Source organism: Acipenser ruthenus, chromosome 1 (assembly GCF_902713425.1).
Source record: "Acipenser ruthenus chromosome 1, fAciRut3.2 maternal haplotype, whole genome shotgun sequence".
NCBI classification, from domain to species: Eukaryota; Metazoa; Chordata; class Actinopteri; order Acipenseriformes; family Acipenseridae; genus Acipenser; species Acipenser ruthenus.
Genome location: NC_081189.1, coordinates 90,130,241 through 90,147,441, shown reverse-complemented (window position 1 = coordinate 90,147,441; position 17,201 = coordinate 90,130,241). Strand labels below are relative to the sequence as shown.

The 17,201-nt window shown below is 41.5% G+C and overlaps 1 protein-coding gene across 1 annotated transcript in view; it reads right to left on the bottom strand.

Moving 5' to 3' along the window:
• Positions 1 to 322: 322 nt before the first annotated feature.
• LOC117421357 (neuronal acetylcholine receptor subunit beta-2-like) overlaps positions 323 to 17,201 on the bottom strand; it is a 37,316-nt gene continuing 20,437 nt past the window's right edge. The window contains exons 3-6 of the mRNA XM_059031972.1: positions 16,674 to 16,718; positions 9,496 to 9,605; positions 5,219 to 6,170; positions 323 to 3,725 (exon numbers count right to left, since the gene is read on the bottom strand). Of these exons, the coding sequence (XP_058887955.1) occupies positions 3,579 to 3,725; positions 5,219 to 6,170; positions 9,496 to 9,605; positions 16,674 to 16,718 (1,254 nt within the window). The 3' untranslated portion in view covers positions 323 to 3,578. The remainder of the gene's footprint in view (positions 3,726 to 5,218; positions 6,171 to 9,495; positions 9,606 to 16,673; positions 16,719 to 17,201) is intronic.

Sequence of the window (17,201 nt, the reverse complement as noted above, 5' to 3'; positions counted from 1 at the left end):
GTTGTGTTTCAGTTAATTTGTCTTTATAGACATTAATTTGAATGTTGCAGCTAATTCCACAATTATTAAACTGTCAATTGCTGCAGAAGGAGGCATTAAAGTGCAGGAAGAGTTTTTACTATCATCTAATCTTGTTTGTTTATTTGGCAATGCTGTGGAGTGTTTCCCTGCGCTTTCTATTTTCCAGCAAGGGTGCCCAGTAACTGTAACATTGTTGCTAGGCAATTCACTCCCATTGGCTCTAGCGTATGTATGGAAAAGTGGTTTGCAGAGCGCAGGTGCAGGAGTGATGCAGTGATCAATGAAAGACAGACAACGATAATCCAGGTGCAGTGGTGTTTATTTATAATCCAAAGTCACTTAACAACTGTAAATAATAATGAATGGTAGTACACAACAACGTGTACTACACAGTATAACCCAGGGGGTTCAGTCCCTAAATAATAAACACAGTATAAACACACACAAAACACAACACAGTCACAAGTCTAAAGCTAACATGCAAGTGGTGAAATACAATTTATTAGGTGAACAATAGTGCAGTGTTGTCCAGGTTTGTGTTTGCCTTTAGCGACAGCTCTCGGTACGTGTTGAGCCGTCTAACAATAACAAACGAGCAATAATTAGACACGACAAAAACAAAAAAACACTCACGGTATAATTCACGGTCCTTTGGGTATGTCCATAACCACAACAAAGGAGCAGAACACTTGGCCACGTCCCCTTAAGTACCGTCATTCACGCCCCCTTGGTTAACGTGTGCAATCACTTTCTCCAATCCACGATCGCCACATTGCTTCCCATCTGGGACGATGACTTAGTGTACTGTGGCTCCGCCCCCTTTCCAGATGGCCGATTTCCAACTTTCCCTGGAATGAATTGTCAGTCCTTCCAGTCTGGGGCACTCTGTTCCTTTTCCACAGCGCCCTCACAGGTCGGGAGGGAGATTTATAACCAAGGTTCATTTTCTCTCTGTCACAGAATACCAAGTTTAAGGTATTTGTTGGGATGAAGATAAAAGGCAGGCAGATTTTCTAGAATTTTAATAAGTACTTCTCCAGTGAAGCTACTGGGCACAAGCAGCTTCCGGACTTCCGGGTAAGGATTTTTTGTATTTTCATTAAAGGTCATAGTGGCATACTTAGCTTTGTTTTCATCTTTTTCTATAACAAACGAGTCAGCTTATAGTTGTCTGTTTCCATTCTTTCCTCTGCATCCGAAATGTAACTGGATGTCGAACCAAACTTTACTGACAAGACCAGGGCATCAGAATATCAAATAATGTGAATGTCTCTTTCCGTTATTGTGTGGTGATGTTGTGTTTTATCCCAGGCTTCTTGTCTCCGTTTTTTAACTGTACCCACAAACACATTATTTGAAGTTGTGAATTCTGTGTCACTCATTAAACTCCAGCATAAACATAGCGGCGGGTGTGGGGGGGATGGTGGCACGGAGCCCAGCACAGCTGTTATTTCTGTATTGCTCACCTTTACAATTCCCGACTGTGCTGTAGAAATCTCTAAGGATATTATTTAACTGTTCTTTTGTAATTAATTTAAAGTCAAATTGTATATTTGTTTCAGAAAGCCAGTCATTGAAGCATTTAACAGCCCAATTTGTTTGTTTTTAGCACTTCAAGGTTACATTTTTGTACCTCAGCATGACTTGTCAACGTATTCTTTTCTTCAGTTTCGAGAGAGTTGCTTTTTTGAATTGATGCAGCTTCATTTTGTAACCATTCATCAATTGTCATGGGCGCAAACAGTTCAAAAGTGATCTTCAGTATCTTCCATGACAGCAGGTATTTTGACAGGTGTTTTCTTTGATTTGGTGGAGCAGTGATTTGCCTTTGTTCCTAAGTAGTTCCTAATCGTGACATTGTGCTGGATATTGTAACGGCTTGGAACACTAAAGGGCCAATCAGCATGCAGCATTCTAACAATCTCTTTTATAATAAGGAATAAAGTACACCCTACTGCAAATAAGGCAGTCATTTTATTGAGTTCTGGTGACACTATACACCCACTTGAGCAAAGCTGGAATATAAGTTGTGCTAAAAAGTTTTTTGACTTGCAAATCTATCACACTTCCCATATATTGTACTGCATTACAATATGACATTTAGTGAACTTTTTTAAATAAATAAGAAGACACTGGATGAAAAGCTATTTACTGCATTGCATTGAGGCAAACCAAGTTTTTAAAGCAATCAGGTTAACTACACAGTGAAACAGAAGTAACATATTTTATTTAAACAAAAGACAAACTAATATCTTTGTCCTAAGAGCACATCTTTTTTATATATATTTTACTCACATTTTAAAGATTGCTGTCTTGCTCATTAAACATTTTATATAGTTATGTTGCAACAATTTCATTTAAGGCTACACTGAAAAAGCGTAGATTTTTGTTTTCTTAATGGAAATGCACCTTGTAGTCTGGTGTATTGGACATTAAATGTACAAATGTTATTAGACAATCATATATTTTTAACAACAAAATAGAAATAATATAGTCAAAGCTCTGCTTGTGAAGAAACACCCCCACCATGCGTTCTGTGGAGTTCTGTATGTTCTGTTCCCCTCACAGATTGCTGCAAGATCTTTAACTAACCCTATCACAGATTTCTAAATAATCTGTCATATACCAGTAAAACAGGTACTGTAGACCTGATCAGCCATGCATGGACATAATACATGTTGATGTCTTATACCTACATTCATCATTAAACTATCTTATAAAATGTTTTCATGTGCTTCAGTTTTTTTGGGTTTTTTTAGCAATTAAAAAAAAAAAAAAAACTAAATTAGAAGTATCACTATGACCCTGGTGGCATTACTTTTCCTGTGCTAACTTTAATGCAATCTGGACACACTTCACATGATACAATATAGGAAGCCACAAATATTAAATGTTGCTTTTCAGAGTTAACAGACTCTATCTTCATGTATTGCCATATTTGTCTTGTGACTACATTACCCTTTTAAAAAAATCCTTACAAATCCAATCTCCTGGAACAAAATGGCAATGTACTTATCTCTGACACAGCAGAATGAAATAAAAAAAAAACATTACTTTTGAGTCAGATGTTTGAGGAATTATATTTGCTTGTGGATCAGTATGTCCAAGCTTCCCTTATACCTATTTGCAATAATAAGTTGCTACTGAACTTCAGGCAAATAACACATTTTACCCCAGTACAAATATGGTCTATGCAAACCACATGGATGTAAAGTCTCTTTAGTTGTCTTATCACCATCTTTGCAGTGTTTCTTTAGCCTTAGCAAGCAACTTTTCAAGAATTAATAGCTAACTGATTTCTCACTTTGCTAAAAAAATTATTCAAAAAAAAAAAACTATACCTTGACATGCTAGGCAAACCATACAGTTTATTATTTATATAATCAGAAAATTGTGATTAAATTAAAAAAAAAAATGTATTTTGTTATTTGAAAAAAAAAAAAAAAAGATAATAATATAGTGCCATCAGAAGAAGTCCTGAGTTGCTTCTGAGCATGTGACCTTTTTGTAAACTTTACAATTGGTATCTGGTTGCATTATGTCAATACATGGAGCAATTACTCGCCATCAGCCATACTTGGGGTGTAGTTCTGAAACAAAGGCTGAAGAAAAAGTCCAACTGTTCCAACCACGCAGACAAAAACAAATATCCATAAGAAAAGACGATCAATAACCATGGCAACATATTTCCAGTCCTCAATTATCTAAAAAAAAAAAAAGAAAGAAAAAGAAAACAATTATTATCATCTACTCCTTCGTATTACACATTCACTAGGTAGGGCAATGTTTGGTGGGTGACAGAGGGTATTAGTAGGTAGATTTTGGCCTTGGGGTCCCACCTTTTCCTGACAACACCACCCTCATTGCCATACCTTCTGAATTTCACCACGGTTATAATAAATTCACATACTGCCAAAACAGGTAGAGGTATGGTTTACATTAAACAGGTGGCAATATTAAGATACACCTCCATTTATATTCATTAAATAGACCTCAGAAACTGGATTTGTATTTCGTTGTCTGTCCTGGGTCATTTGATTTATATTTTAAGCAGTTTCATTTTTAACATAGCTAACCATTTTACTTATGTTAAATGTGTTTGCACTATTTAGCTTTTCTCCCAAAAGTGTACAGTAGATTTTAATGATGACCCTTTATTTTTATTGTGGCTTTAACAGAACAAAATAACAAAAACTATGATGACTGAAATTATTTAATTATAACACTGCATAGGATGCCCCAAACAGGTAATTATCACAGTTGTCATTTTTCAATATTTTAAAAGCATCTGTAAGGATAGCTGTCTAGTCATGTTCGGGTACTTTTACAACTGTTGGAGTAGGCAGGTTTTCTCCTCTTCCACATGTTTAGAGGCATTGTGATGAGGTGGCACTTTGTTCTTTGGTACTTTTTATTTGGGTCAAATGGCAACACAACAAAATAAAAAATATATAAAAAACAATATTAAAGATTGTTTTTTAATATTAACCTGGGTTAGGGCTGGATACTAACTAATCCACAGAGCCAGACTTAACCAGTCAGCAGATTTGACTCCCTGTTTAGAGTCAGTGTTCTGCAGTCATACACCCATTTTGATGACATGAATATTCACTTGGAGGTATGCATCTTGTATATCTTGCTTCCCCAATAAAACAACTGGATTGTCATTGTAGTGAAACACCACTGTCAATAAAGATCCCATAAAGGGCATTTAATGTTCATTCTTTTAGTTTTTCCCCCACTATCCCCTTACTTTTTTATGATTTTTGTAATGATACCATATCGTACAGTGTGAGTGGTTTTCTTTATTCTTTGATAAGTCAGTGTTAAGGTGCTTTCTCTTACTCTTCAGTTCTAGGCTAGACCACTTAAAGTGTCTTTGCAGAAATAAGTGCCAGTGCCATCTAGTAATCTAGAGGGAAATAACATTTCCTTTAGTTTTGCTGGTGATGCACTGCTGTGCACTAGATGGTGCAGGTTCTTACTAATATAAAAACACGTTTGCTCATCTATATTACATTACATATGTCTATGGCAAGCAACTAAAACTGAAAAGTATCTCCTGAACTCATAGTCAAATGATTAACAATGACCTGAAAATTGCAGATTGCATACATCATAAAAAGTTAAGGGGATCCTAACCTCTTCCTGAGTTTTTGATTAAATAAGAAATAAGCAAAAAGACAACAAAACTCACACTTTGATCATCATCCTCGGTTTTCATGTGTTCAGCAATAAACCGCACCCCCTCAACAGCCTCCTCGACACCAGGGTTGCACTTAATGGTCATTCTCTTCCTGAACTCTGTGTTATCAGGTATGTCACTTATTTTCCAGCCATACTTCTTGGCAGACTCTTCATTGACATAGAACGACTCACCATCACTTTTGTCTACTTTAAGATCAGAGTAAGATTTCCGTTGCTTTCTACGCATTCTCTCTCGTATATTTGTATTGTCTGGCCTCTTCATGAATAATAAAGATGGTAGCTTTTCTATAAACACTCTCTTTACCCACTGCGGCATTGTATGAGTGCTCGGTGACCGATGATGAATGTTCAGCACACAGACACTAGTGACAATGGAAAAAGTCACCAGGACCATGGTAAACATCAGGTATTTACCTATCAGTGGGACATCCAGTGATGTTGGTGGAACAATCTTTGAGATTAGCAGCAAAAATACAGTTAAAGCAAGAAGGACTGAAATGCATAGTGTCATTTTTTCACCACAGTCTGATGGAAGATAAAATACCAAAATTGCCAGCGAAGTTATAAGCACACAAGGAATAATCAAGTTGATGGTATAGAACAGTGGCTTTCTCTTAATAATGAAATCATAAGTAATGTCCACATACGTTGGGTCTTCAGGGTTTTCATTTTTTCTCCCTGGTAGAGAAACAATGTCCCATTCTCCACTAGGGGTGAAGTCATCTCTGCTTGCAAAATCACTTGTTAAAACCAGGTCAATTTCAGTATGATCATAGGTCCAGGAACAGAACTTCATTGTGCAGTTTTGTTGATCAAAAGGAAAATGTTTGACTTCAATCTTGCATGCACTCTTATAGATGGCCGGGGGAAGCCAAAAAACATCACCGTTGTTAGATACGACTGCGTTGCAATAAAAGGAGACTTCATAGTTTCCATCAGCACTTTAAAGGAACACAAAACATTTTAAATTACAAATATATTTGTGCTTAACTTTATTTTAACAACATTGTCTGCCCTGAGATGGAATTTATTAAACATACTGCAGGACTGCAGGACATATAATAGAATATTATCATAACCCTGGTTCCCTGAAATAGAAATGTAACCATTACCATGTGGGTATTTACCTCCTAAACCCCCGAAACCTGAATAAGATATATCAAAGCTGCTCGACGAGCCTGTGACGCAGTCATGGCCCGAACCCCGAAGTCATAAAAACACTGTGGTCACAGACCTCAGCGTCATTTTTCCTTCATGCCTGCTGCTAAGCTGACAGGCTGCCTTGTGCGTTAACATACGGAACCCCAGTAACAAGTAGCTAGTGCTAATAAAATTGAGGGAGAAACTCACCTCTATGCCTGTGTTGTAAGGGTCAACCTAGTAAAGGTATGGGGACTAGCTCACACCGCTGCACTGCAAATATCCTTGACAGATGCACCCTGGAATAAAGCCCATAAAGTTGCCATGCCCCTGGTGGAATGGGCAGTGAGCTTTTATGGAGGAGGCAAGTTGGCCAGCTCATAGGCAGTCCTGACCATGTCTGCTATCCATTTGGACAGCCTCTGCTTAGACAGGGCTTGACCATGTGATTTAGCCCCATAGCAGACAGAAAATTGTTCAGACTGCCTCCAACTTTTCATCCTGTCAACATAATACGCCAAGGCCTGAACTAGGTAGAAGCTGTCGCTGTCTGTCAGACTGGAAAGTAGGTGGATGGAAAGCCTCCAATTCCACAGACTGGTTGACATGGAATACCAAGATCATCTTCGGCAAAAAGACAAGATTGGTACGGAGCGTGACCTTTGTCCTGGCCTCTGTAACAATTAAGCAGGCTTTTGCAATAGTGAATGCCTGCATCTCACTCACCTGCTTTGCAGAGGTGGTAACAAGCAAGGAAGCCACTTTGAGCGATAAAAATTTCAGCTCAGCTGAATGTAGGCTTCATGAGTGCATTAAGCACCACGTTTAACCTCCAGTGAGGAACAATGTCCTTCATAGAAGGCCAAATGCGTGGGAATTCGTGGACGGTGATCTGGCATTCTGCAGGGTGTCAATGACTCTTAAAAAGCCCCAGACGGGTCAAATGCAGCCGTTCAGGGGCCAGACCCAGAGCTACAGGCTTGATGGGTTGGGAGGCCATAAGGTCGCCCATGCCTGACTGAGCAAGTCGTGGTGCCTGGGCACTCCACTGCTGGCCGCTCAGGAGCTGCATCAGGGTTGAAAACCAGAATCTCCTAGGCCAATGACGGGTTACTAGGAGCACCTTGGCACGGTCCTGCCTGATTTTCTCCAGACACAGCGGGAGCAGGGCGAGCGGAAGGAAGGCATATAACAGTTGCCTCGGCCACTGGTGTGCCAAGGCATCTATTGCCAGTGGTCCCCGTCTCCCATTATGGAGAATCAGAGGGGACATTGGCTCACCACCTCGTGGTGAGCTTCACCTCGTGATATGTGGATATGGGCAGCAGTGTGGAGTAGTGGTTAGGGCTCTGGACTCTTGTAATTGTATGTAAAAATAATGTGATATCTTGTAACAATTGTAAGTCGCCCTGGATAAGGGCGTATGCTAAGAAATAAATTATAATAATAATAATATACACTTAAAAGTAGCTGCATACTACGTGACACAGGGTGATAGGTGTAAGCTTAAAGCATTACAGGATACATTTATTTAGATAAGTAAATACATTTTACTTGATTCCTCAGGTGGTCCGTTTACTGTCATAGTTATTTGAAACTTGCCAGGGGGGGGGGTCTATAAATGACACATGTGGGTACCTCATACACTTGTCACATCAGTGGATCTCGATGTCCAAATCATACAGCAAGGACACAGGCATTCACACTGGGTAGTATCATTATATTAAAATATATCACTTGGAGAAAGGTCTGGACAGGAATATCAATCTTGTTTTGGTTTTGGATTTTATGAGTATAAAAATAAACTACAATTACCATTCCAGACACCAGGGGGGTGATGTAAGGATACGCACAAAGTGATTTGTGTTTAGCAGCCATAAAGTCTGATTTTACCGGTTGCTAAAAATGCGGTGTATGTAAAGAATGGTGTTCACCTGGTGTTTTGCACCCACTATCAGATTTGCACTTTGCCATCATTAATCCATTAAAATTATATTGAAATGCATTCATGGAATTGCGCAGGATCTGGATACTAAGCAGGCACAAACATTATAATGTGATGTAAGGATTTTGCCTTGCAATTGCTGACCCTCCAAAAACTTTACACCTCTTCTTACAAGGTGCAAACCATTGTAGAAGCGAGTAAAGAAGAGCTATATAAAAGCACACATCTGCACAGACCTGTCACTGGCTTCAGGATGGCTGCTGTGGTACACTTCCTGATGCAGCGACACTTAGCTGTTGTTGAGGAGAGGCAGGAACACGTTCGGAGGAGAAGGGCAAGACGAAGAAGACCCTGCATATTCAATCCCAGGGTCACTTTGTTTGGGATGCCGGAGGATGTGGTGCTCAAGCGTTATCATCTCAATCCGCAGGTCATCCTAGACCTAATAGCTGAATTGAGGGACCGCTATCCCTGCACATGTGAAAGTGCTGTGTTCTCTGCACTACTTAGCCTCTGGATCCTTTCAGACCACAGTTGGAAGGTCTAGAGGGATAGCCCAATCCACCGTTTTTCAGAGTGCTGAAAAGGGCAGGCCAATACAATCCAATTTCCTAAGGATACTGATAACTAATGTTGGCTGAGACGTTTCCATAATAACTCTGTTTCATGCTGAGTGACCTCAACCGTAAGGGCTCTCTTCTCAGAAAACTTTTCTTTTTTTTTCCATGCGCCAAGAGGACTTTGCTGCCCTTCTTCTGACAAATTTTTTTTGCTTTGTATTTTCGTGCTCCACAAATATCATACAGCGACTTCTGCGCTCTGTACTCCTAATTCTGCAAGTGCGGCCGCTAAATAGACCGAAGCGCTTATTGAGACTTTCATTATCATAATTGCAGATCACTATTTGTGTGTGTTGAGTAATTTGCATTGCTCTTAAGCTTACATAAGGCGCAGTGCAAAATAACTGCCTGGCCTCAATGCAATTTGAATTTTGCAACCACAACTATTTGCGCTGCACCTATACTTACATCACCCCCCAGGTTTTAAAGTAAGGAGCATGGTGACTTGCCTTCTAAAACAGTCAATGGCAAAGACTTACTATGTAAGTATAGTGAGATACATGACTCTAAACAAAGTAGTTTCATTGGTTGGCATAACGGTCAGTGACAGAACAATCTTACTTATTATATAGGATGATATCAGGTAGCCAGATGTGTTGTGAAGGGATTCTGAGTTTCTTAATGCCTTCATACTCCTGGGGATCCCACATCAAGCGATAATCATTCCACTCCTGTGAAATTAAAAAGATAGTGGTAAAAATGAACAATGACTTCCCACTTAAATACTGTATTTATATAGAATTTCACTGGAGAGGTTTTAATCATTGAAAAACCTGGCTAAATTAAACCTTAAGATTTGCTGATACTAATATTGACTTAGCTGTACAATGAGATGTATGCTCTCTATTTACTGTACAATATTTTAGTTGCACATTTCATGAACTGCAGTAGTGATAATGATTTTTTTCAACTGTATTATTTGAATCCATTTTAGTGCAATGCATCATTTAAGTCATATTCCAATTCCTTATAAAAATGTTATATTAAAGATTAAGTAGCTTAAAATGTCATTTGAATTGCTTTTGCAATCATTTTGAGTGGATTTTAGTTCCCCAATAGTTATAATGCAAGCTTTTCAGTGCCAACACTTTCTACAATCAAGCTCAAAGCCAGGTAAAAGGACATTTAGAGAAAGAAAAATGTATTGGAGTGTATATATATATATATATATATATATATATATATATAGAGAGAGAGAGAGAGAGAGAGAGAGAGAGAGAGAGAGAGCTATGTGTTATCATTTAACGTGATAAAACACATAGTAAGAACGATTAAACAAACATCCATTTAAAACAAAATAAATGACTGCTATTATTATGCTTCAGTTTTGTACTCATAAAAAGCCCTTACAGGAGCAGCGTATCACCAGTCTATCATTAGGGTGGGTGAACACAGCGTGATCGAGTTCATCCTCTCATTCTACCACCAACTAATACAGTGGAATAGTTGTATGCCTTTGTGTTTGTAGGTATTCACTTCAATTCAGGCCACTAGATTTCAGTTTACAAAATCTCCCTTATTTTGAAAACTAAACGTTGACAGGTATGCGAACCCACTTTCGTAGTCAGTTTTTCAGCGTCTTCATGCACAGAATCAAGGATTATAATCCTTGAACTGAATAAAGGTAATATTATGGAACAACCACCCCTAATGTTACCATGGCTACCACCCCTAAGTCACGTGAACAGGACCTAAATTAAGTTCAGAGTTATTTGGTTTAAACTCAAATCAATATCAGTAACCAGATAACCAAGAAGAGGCCGGGAGGTGGGAAAGTAATTAAAATACAAAATAAATAAATAAATATGTAGCCTAAAATCGTGGGGCAGAGTGTTAAGAACAATGACTGGTTACACTCTGGTGTGCCCGCTGTACTTAAAGAGAAGACCTGTTTAATAGCTCTCTTGAGGTCACAGGGGAGTTTAGAAAAGTCGTCACAATGGGATGACTGAAACAGAAAATAACATACAAAGTGGATCTAAACAAGGTATTACTGCATTATTTTAGACCAGAGCTTTGCAACCTATTACCAGTTCTTATAGACCCATACAAAAAATAAGTATCACCAACGAAAAACTTTACTTTCCTTAAAAGCTGACTAAAAAGCAGCAACTACACTAAGTCACTGCTTCAGTAGTTTTCTCCTCATTACAAATGTTGTATTTTTAAAACACAACATACACTGATTTTTGACTTTACTTTCTCCTACCTACAGTAAGAGCAATATAGTGGAGCTCAATGAGTCATATGGCTCAAGAGACATCCATTGGGCGACCCTGATTTAAACAACTTGGGTCCAAGGATTATCCTGGTTTACCTTATCGTAGTGTACCTACTCAAGTGCAATAATGTCTTATTTGCAGTGACACTGCATTAAAAACGGAATGCACAGGAATTCTCCTGCCTGGCCTACAAGTGATCTGAAGTCAAGTGAGAGAAGAGAACGTTTTAGGTAACCAGGGTGCTGCAGCCTTGTTACCACAACAGTTATTAAATTATTTTAGAATCAAAACATATACAGACGTGCTCAAATTTGTTGGTACCCCTCCACAAAAATCGAAGAATGCACAATTTTCTCTGAAATAACTTGAAACTGACAAAAGTAATTGGCATTCACCATTGTTTATTCCATATTTAATAGAAATCAGACTTTGCATTTGATTTTTTATTCAACATAATATTGTAAATAATAAAACAAATGAAAATGGCATGGACAAAAATGATGGGACAGCTAACCTAATATTTTGTTGCACAACCTTTAGAGGCAATCACTGCAATCAAACATTTTCTGTAGCTCTCAATGAGACTTCTGCACCTGTTAACAGGTAGTTTGGCCCACTCTTCCTGAGCAAACTGCTCCAGCTGTCTCAGGTTTGATGGGTGCCTTCTCTAGACTGCAAGTTTCAGCTCTTTCCATAGATGTTCGATAGGATTCAGATCAGGACTCATAGAAGGCCACTTCAGAACAGTCCAATGTTTTGTTCTTATCCATTCTTGGGTGCTTTTAGCTGTGTGTTTTGGGTCATTATCCTGTTGGAGGACCCATGACCTGCAACTGAGACAGAGCTTTCTGACACTGGGCAGTACATTTCGCTCCAGAATGCCTTGATAGTCTTGAGATTTCATTGTGCCCTGCACAGATTCAAGGCACCCTGTGCCAGGCGCAGCCAAGCAGCCCCAAAACATAACCGAGCCTCCTCCATGTTTCACTGTAGGTATGGTGTTCTTTTCTTTGAAAGCTTCATTTTTTCATCTGTGAACATAGAGCTGATGTGACTTGCCGAAAAGCTCCAGTTTTGACTCATCTGTCCAAAGGACATTCTCCCAGAAGGATTGTGGCTCGTCAATATGCATTTTAGCAAATTCCAGTCTGGCTTTTTTATGTTTTTCTTTCAAAAGTGGAGTCCTCCTGGGTCTTCTTCCATGGAGCCCACTTTCGCTCAAAAAGCGACGGATGGTGCGATCAGAAACTGACGTACCTTCACCTTGGAGTTCAGCTTGTATCTCTTTGGCAGTTATCCTTGGTTCTTTTTCTACCATTCGCACTATCTTTCTGTTCAATCTGGGGTTGATTTTCCTCTTGCGGCCACGCCCAGGGAGGTTGGCTACAGTTCCATGGACCTTAAATTTCTTAATAACATTTGCAACTGTTACTGTCACAGGAACATCAAGCTGCTTGGAGATGGTCTTGTAGCCTTTACCTTTACCATGCTTGTCTATTATTTTCTTTCTGATCTCCTCAGACAACTCTCTCCTTTGCTTTCTCTGGTCCATGTTCAGTGTGGTGCACACAATGATACCAAACAGCACAGTGACTACTTTTCTCCATTTAAATAGGCTGAATGACTGATTACAAGATTGGAGACATGTGTGATACTAATTAAAGAAACTAATTAGTTTGAAATATCACTATAATCCAATCATTTATTATATTTTCTAAGGGGTACCAACAAATGTGTCCAGGCCATTTTAGAATATCTTTGTAGAATCAGCAATAATTCATCTCTTTTCATAGCTTCTTTGCTTTATTCTATGACATACCAAAGACATGCAAGTATACATGATAAAATAGCTTTTAATTTCATCACTTTTCAGGAGGAATGAAGCATTATTTCAATGAGCTGTAAGGGTACCAACAAATTTGAGCACGTCTGTACGTCTCAATATTTCCCTTATTTATATATTAAAATGTAATACTGAACTCATGGCATAGATCTAATTAGAGGTAAAATAATAATACATTAAGCAAGGAAGATTATTTTAATGGCTAATCGGTGTATTTGAAACCAACCATAAATCATATTTAAAACAAATAAGTAGCAACCCCCCCACAACAGCTCAGGAGAACTGAAGGTCAGTGGGGGTCCTCCAATCCCACGACCAAGTCAATTGCCTCTTTACACCCAGAAGCCCAACAGCAAATGTCGATGAGGTACTGGCTATTGGAGGACAAAGGCCAGCCTTGCAGATGTCTGCACTGAGCGCATGGCTAGCGTGATGAAGAGAAAGTCCTTGCTGATTTTGCCTCCCTGACCTGTAAGAGTGTCAGAGGCAATGTGGAGCTTCATGTGGAATCCCTAGCGAAGATTGGCAACTTCACAAAGCCAGGATATGCACTCTCCTGACTGTATAACTCACCCTACAAACCACATGGTTGTGCCTTTACAAGGTGAGCCACTTAGGGACTCCTAAACCATTTTAAACTGTTCAATTTAATTTTGTAGTGCTACAACATGATTTTAAACAAATACAATAAAACAAACTAAGTGTTACACTTTGATAGATAATAATACAAAAACAACTGAGCAGCTAAAATGTTTTGTACAGCTTTGTAAGTATTTCTTCAACATTAAATTATAGCACTAGGGACAACATATGGTCTAATTAGCTGTGACATTGTGTTGCCCTTGCAGACAGAATTAAAACATCAGTATAATAGACATGTGGATGTGCAGGGAAAAGCGCTACGGCACGTATTTATTAAATAAAACAAACAAAATAAACAGTTTAAACAAAAACAGATCTCGCGCGCACACACAGGATCAGAGATCTACCCTCTCCAGAATCCTAACACCCACTCAACCTGTGCTCTCAGTGCTCCCTTATATACACACACCTGTGCAGCAATTTACACCCACTTAATCAATTAAACCCTCCACCACATTCTCACATGCTTTTAAAGTGCTGGTGAATTAACCCTTTAATTACCCACCACCACTACAAAACACACATATACATAGGCCAGTACCCTCATTCTGCCACATTCCTCCCCCCTTATGTGCGTAGCACATACAGGCCCTCAACGCCCCCCCCCCCCCCCCCCCATTCCACCAGATTTGGGAGGGAGGGTGGGAGGAAATGTTGGGGACCAGCCGACCCCTGTCAAACACCAGACGGGCAGGGCCAGTCCTCCCCCCTTGTGCACCCTGCCGTCTGGAGTCCGCTGGCCCCAACACTCCCCAGCACTCCTTCACCTCCATGGGGCTTTTGTAAGGGGGTGCCCATTTAACCCCCGTGACTACCCCTGGGCTTCTGTAAAGGGGCGCCCGTTTAACCCCCGTGGTGACCCCTGGGCTTATGTAAGGGGGTGCCCGTTTAACCCCCGGCCTACCCCATAAACCCAATGTCTTCATTGTCCCTTCGCGGGTCCCTCCTGGATACCCGTCAGCTGGCCCAGGCAGGTTGGCCGCCCCTAGCGGCATAGGCACTGGATTGGGTCCCTCCGCTGGCACTGGAATTACTGGCGCTGACGCTGGATCCTCCTGAACCACTGGCACTGGACCCTCCGGAAACACTGGCACTGGACCCTCCGGAAACACTGGCACTGGACCCTCCGGAAACACTGGCACTGGACCCTCCGGTGTAGCAGCAGACAGCATGGCAACCTCGGGCGTGGCCAACAGTGCAGGAACCTCCGGCCAGGGTGGCAGCGGCCAGAGTTCCTCTTCCCTGTTGGCAACAGGAGGTAGAGTCCGCTCCAGCTCCTCTGATGGCGGAAGCGGGAACAGCAGCTCGTCTCCCTCTGGTGGCGGAGGCGGGAACAGCAGCTCATCTCCCTCTGGTGGCGGAGGCGGGAACAGCAGCTCGTCTCCCTCTGGTGGCGGAGGCGGGAACAGCAGCTCGTCTCCCTCTGGTGGCGGAGGCGGGAACAGCTCCTGCTGCTCTGTTCCTAGCGGTGGTGGAGACAGAGACAGCTCCTGCTGCTCTGCTCCTAGCGGTGGTGGAGACAGAGGCAGCTCCTGCTGCTCTGCTCCTGGCAGTGGTGGAGACAGAGGCAGCTCCTGCTGCTCTGCTCCTGGCGGTGGTGGAAACAGAGGCAGCTCCTGCTGCTCTGCCCCTAGCGGTGGTGGAGACAGAGGCAGCTCCTGCTGCTCTGCTCCTAGCGGCGGTGGTGTCCGAGACAGAGGCAGCTCCTGCTGCTCTGCTCCTGGCAGTGGAGGTGGCAGAAAGGCAACCGACTCCTTCGGCAGTGGTGATGGGGCTGATGCTGGCCACTCAGAGGGAGGCTGTGGTGGTGCTGGCTCCCTCTGTCGTGGCGGCTGGGCTGGTGTGCGCCGTGCTCCCTTCAGCAGCATAAATAGAGGCTGCTGGGGGACACCAGCATCCTGCCCTTCTCCCCCCCCAGAAAAATTCAGGGGGTTGAGTCTGTAACTCCTCCCCTTCTGGCCCTGGAGGCGGCAGTAATGGCTCCTCCCCTTCTGGCTCTTGGGACGGCAGCGATGGCTCCTCCCCCTCTAGCTCTCGGGACGGCAGCAGCAGGTGAACCAGCAGGCATGCTCCCTCTGCTGGTGGCGGCGATGGAGGAAGAGACAGCAGGTAATCTTCCCTCCTCCCTCTTGGGCCGTGGACGCACCGACTCCTCCCTCTCGGGCCGTGGACGCACCGACTCCTCCCTCTCGGGCCGTGGACGTTCGGGCTCCACCCACTCGGGCTGTGGACGTTCGGGCTCCACCCACTCGGGCTGTGGACGTTCGGGCTCCACCCACTCGGGCTGTGGACGTTCGGGCTCCTCCCACTCGGGCTGTGGGCATTTGGGCTCCTCCCACTCAGGCTGTGGACGTTCGGGCTCCTCATAGTACTGGAAGGGACAGGCGGCAAACTGATGTTGCTGGTTACAGAGGGGGCACAACAGTGGTGACCTACAGCTCCTCGGGTACCTGGCCCTGATGTACTCCTCCTCCTCCCTGTCCCTCGCTTCCCGGTCCTTCTTCCACCTCATCTTCTCTTCCTTTTTTTAAATTTTTTTTTTTAAACAAAACAAAAAAAAATCCTGCAGTCCTGCTCCAAGTCTCCAGAGGCGCTATCTCACTTCTCACACCAAATGTGACAGGCTTACCGGGGTAAGGAGACGCAGAGTCAGGATGTGCAGGGAAAAGCGCTACGGCATGTATTTATTAAATAAACCAAACAAAATAAACAGTTTAAACAAAAACAGCTCTCGCACACACAGGATCAGAGATCTACCCTCTCCAGAATCCTAACACCCACTCAACCTGTGCTCTCAGTGCTCCCTTATATACACACACCTGTGCAGCAATTTACACCCACTTAATCAATTAAACCCTCCACCACATTCTCACATGTTTTTAAAGTGCTGGTGAATTAACCCTTTAATTACTCACCACCACTACAAAACACACATATACATAGGCCAGTACCCTCATTCTGCCACAACATATCATCACTTTAAATAAAATAAATTGTATAATAAGGAAGAAGAATGCAGATATTATACCAACCTGGGTGAGCCAGACATTTGTTGTCATGATCTGTTCCCTTTCATTCTATCAAAAACAGCAAGAATACATTTGTAAGGTTTTACAGGATTTGCAGACTGGGTAATTCAGACATACAGGAAAATCATTTCTCCTTGTGGGATTAGTCTAAACATTTATTTTCATTTTCCATTTGCTACAATGTTTTATGTTGCCCCTCAAGAGAGATTAACCCAAGTGGATTACTTTAATACTATCAAACAAGAATCACTGAAAACAAGCAAGGTTATACTTAAAATATTCCAATTTCTTAATTTAAAACATAGAAACATAAAAACAAGATGTGTTGAAAAAGGAATCTATATATAACAACTTTGTTTTACACATTATGTACACAAGAATAAGAAAACAGAATCAAAAACAAACTTCTAACTGCAGTGATGGTAAAACATGGAAAGCCAATCCAGATGGAAGTAAATCAAAACGATGGCCTGACAATGTAATGGTATTAGTACTTAGTCATCCATGCATAGTTGGTACTTTATATATATT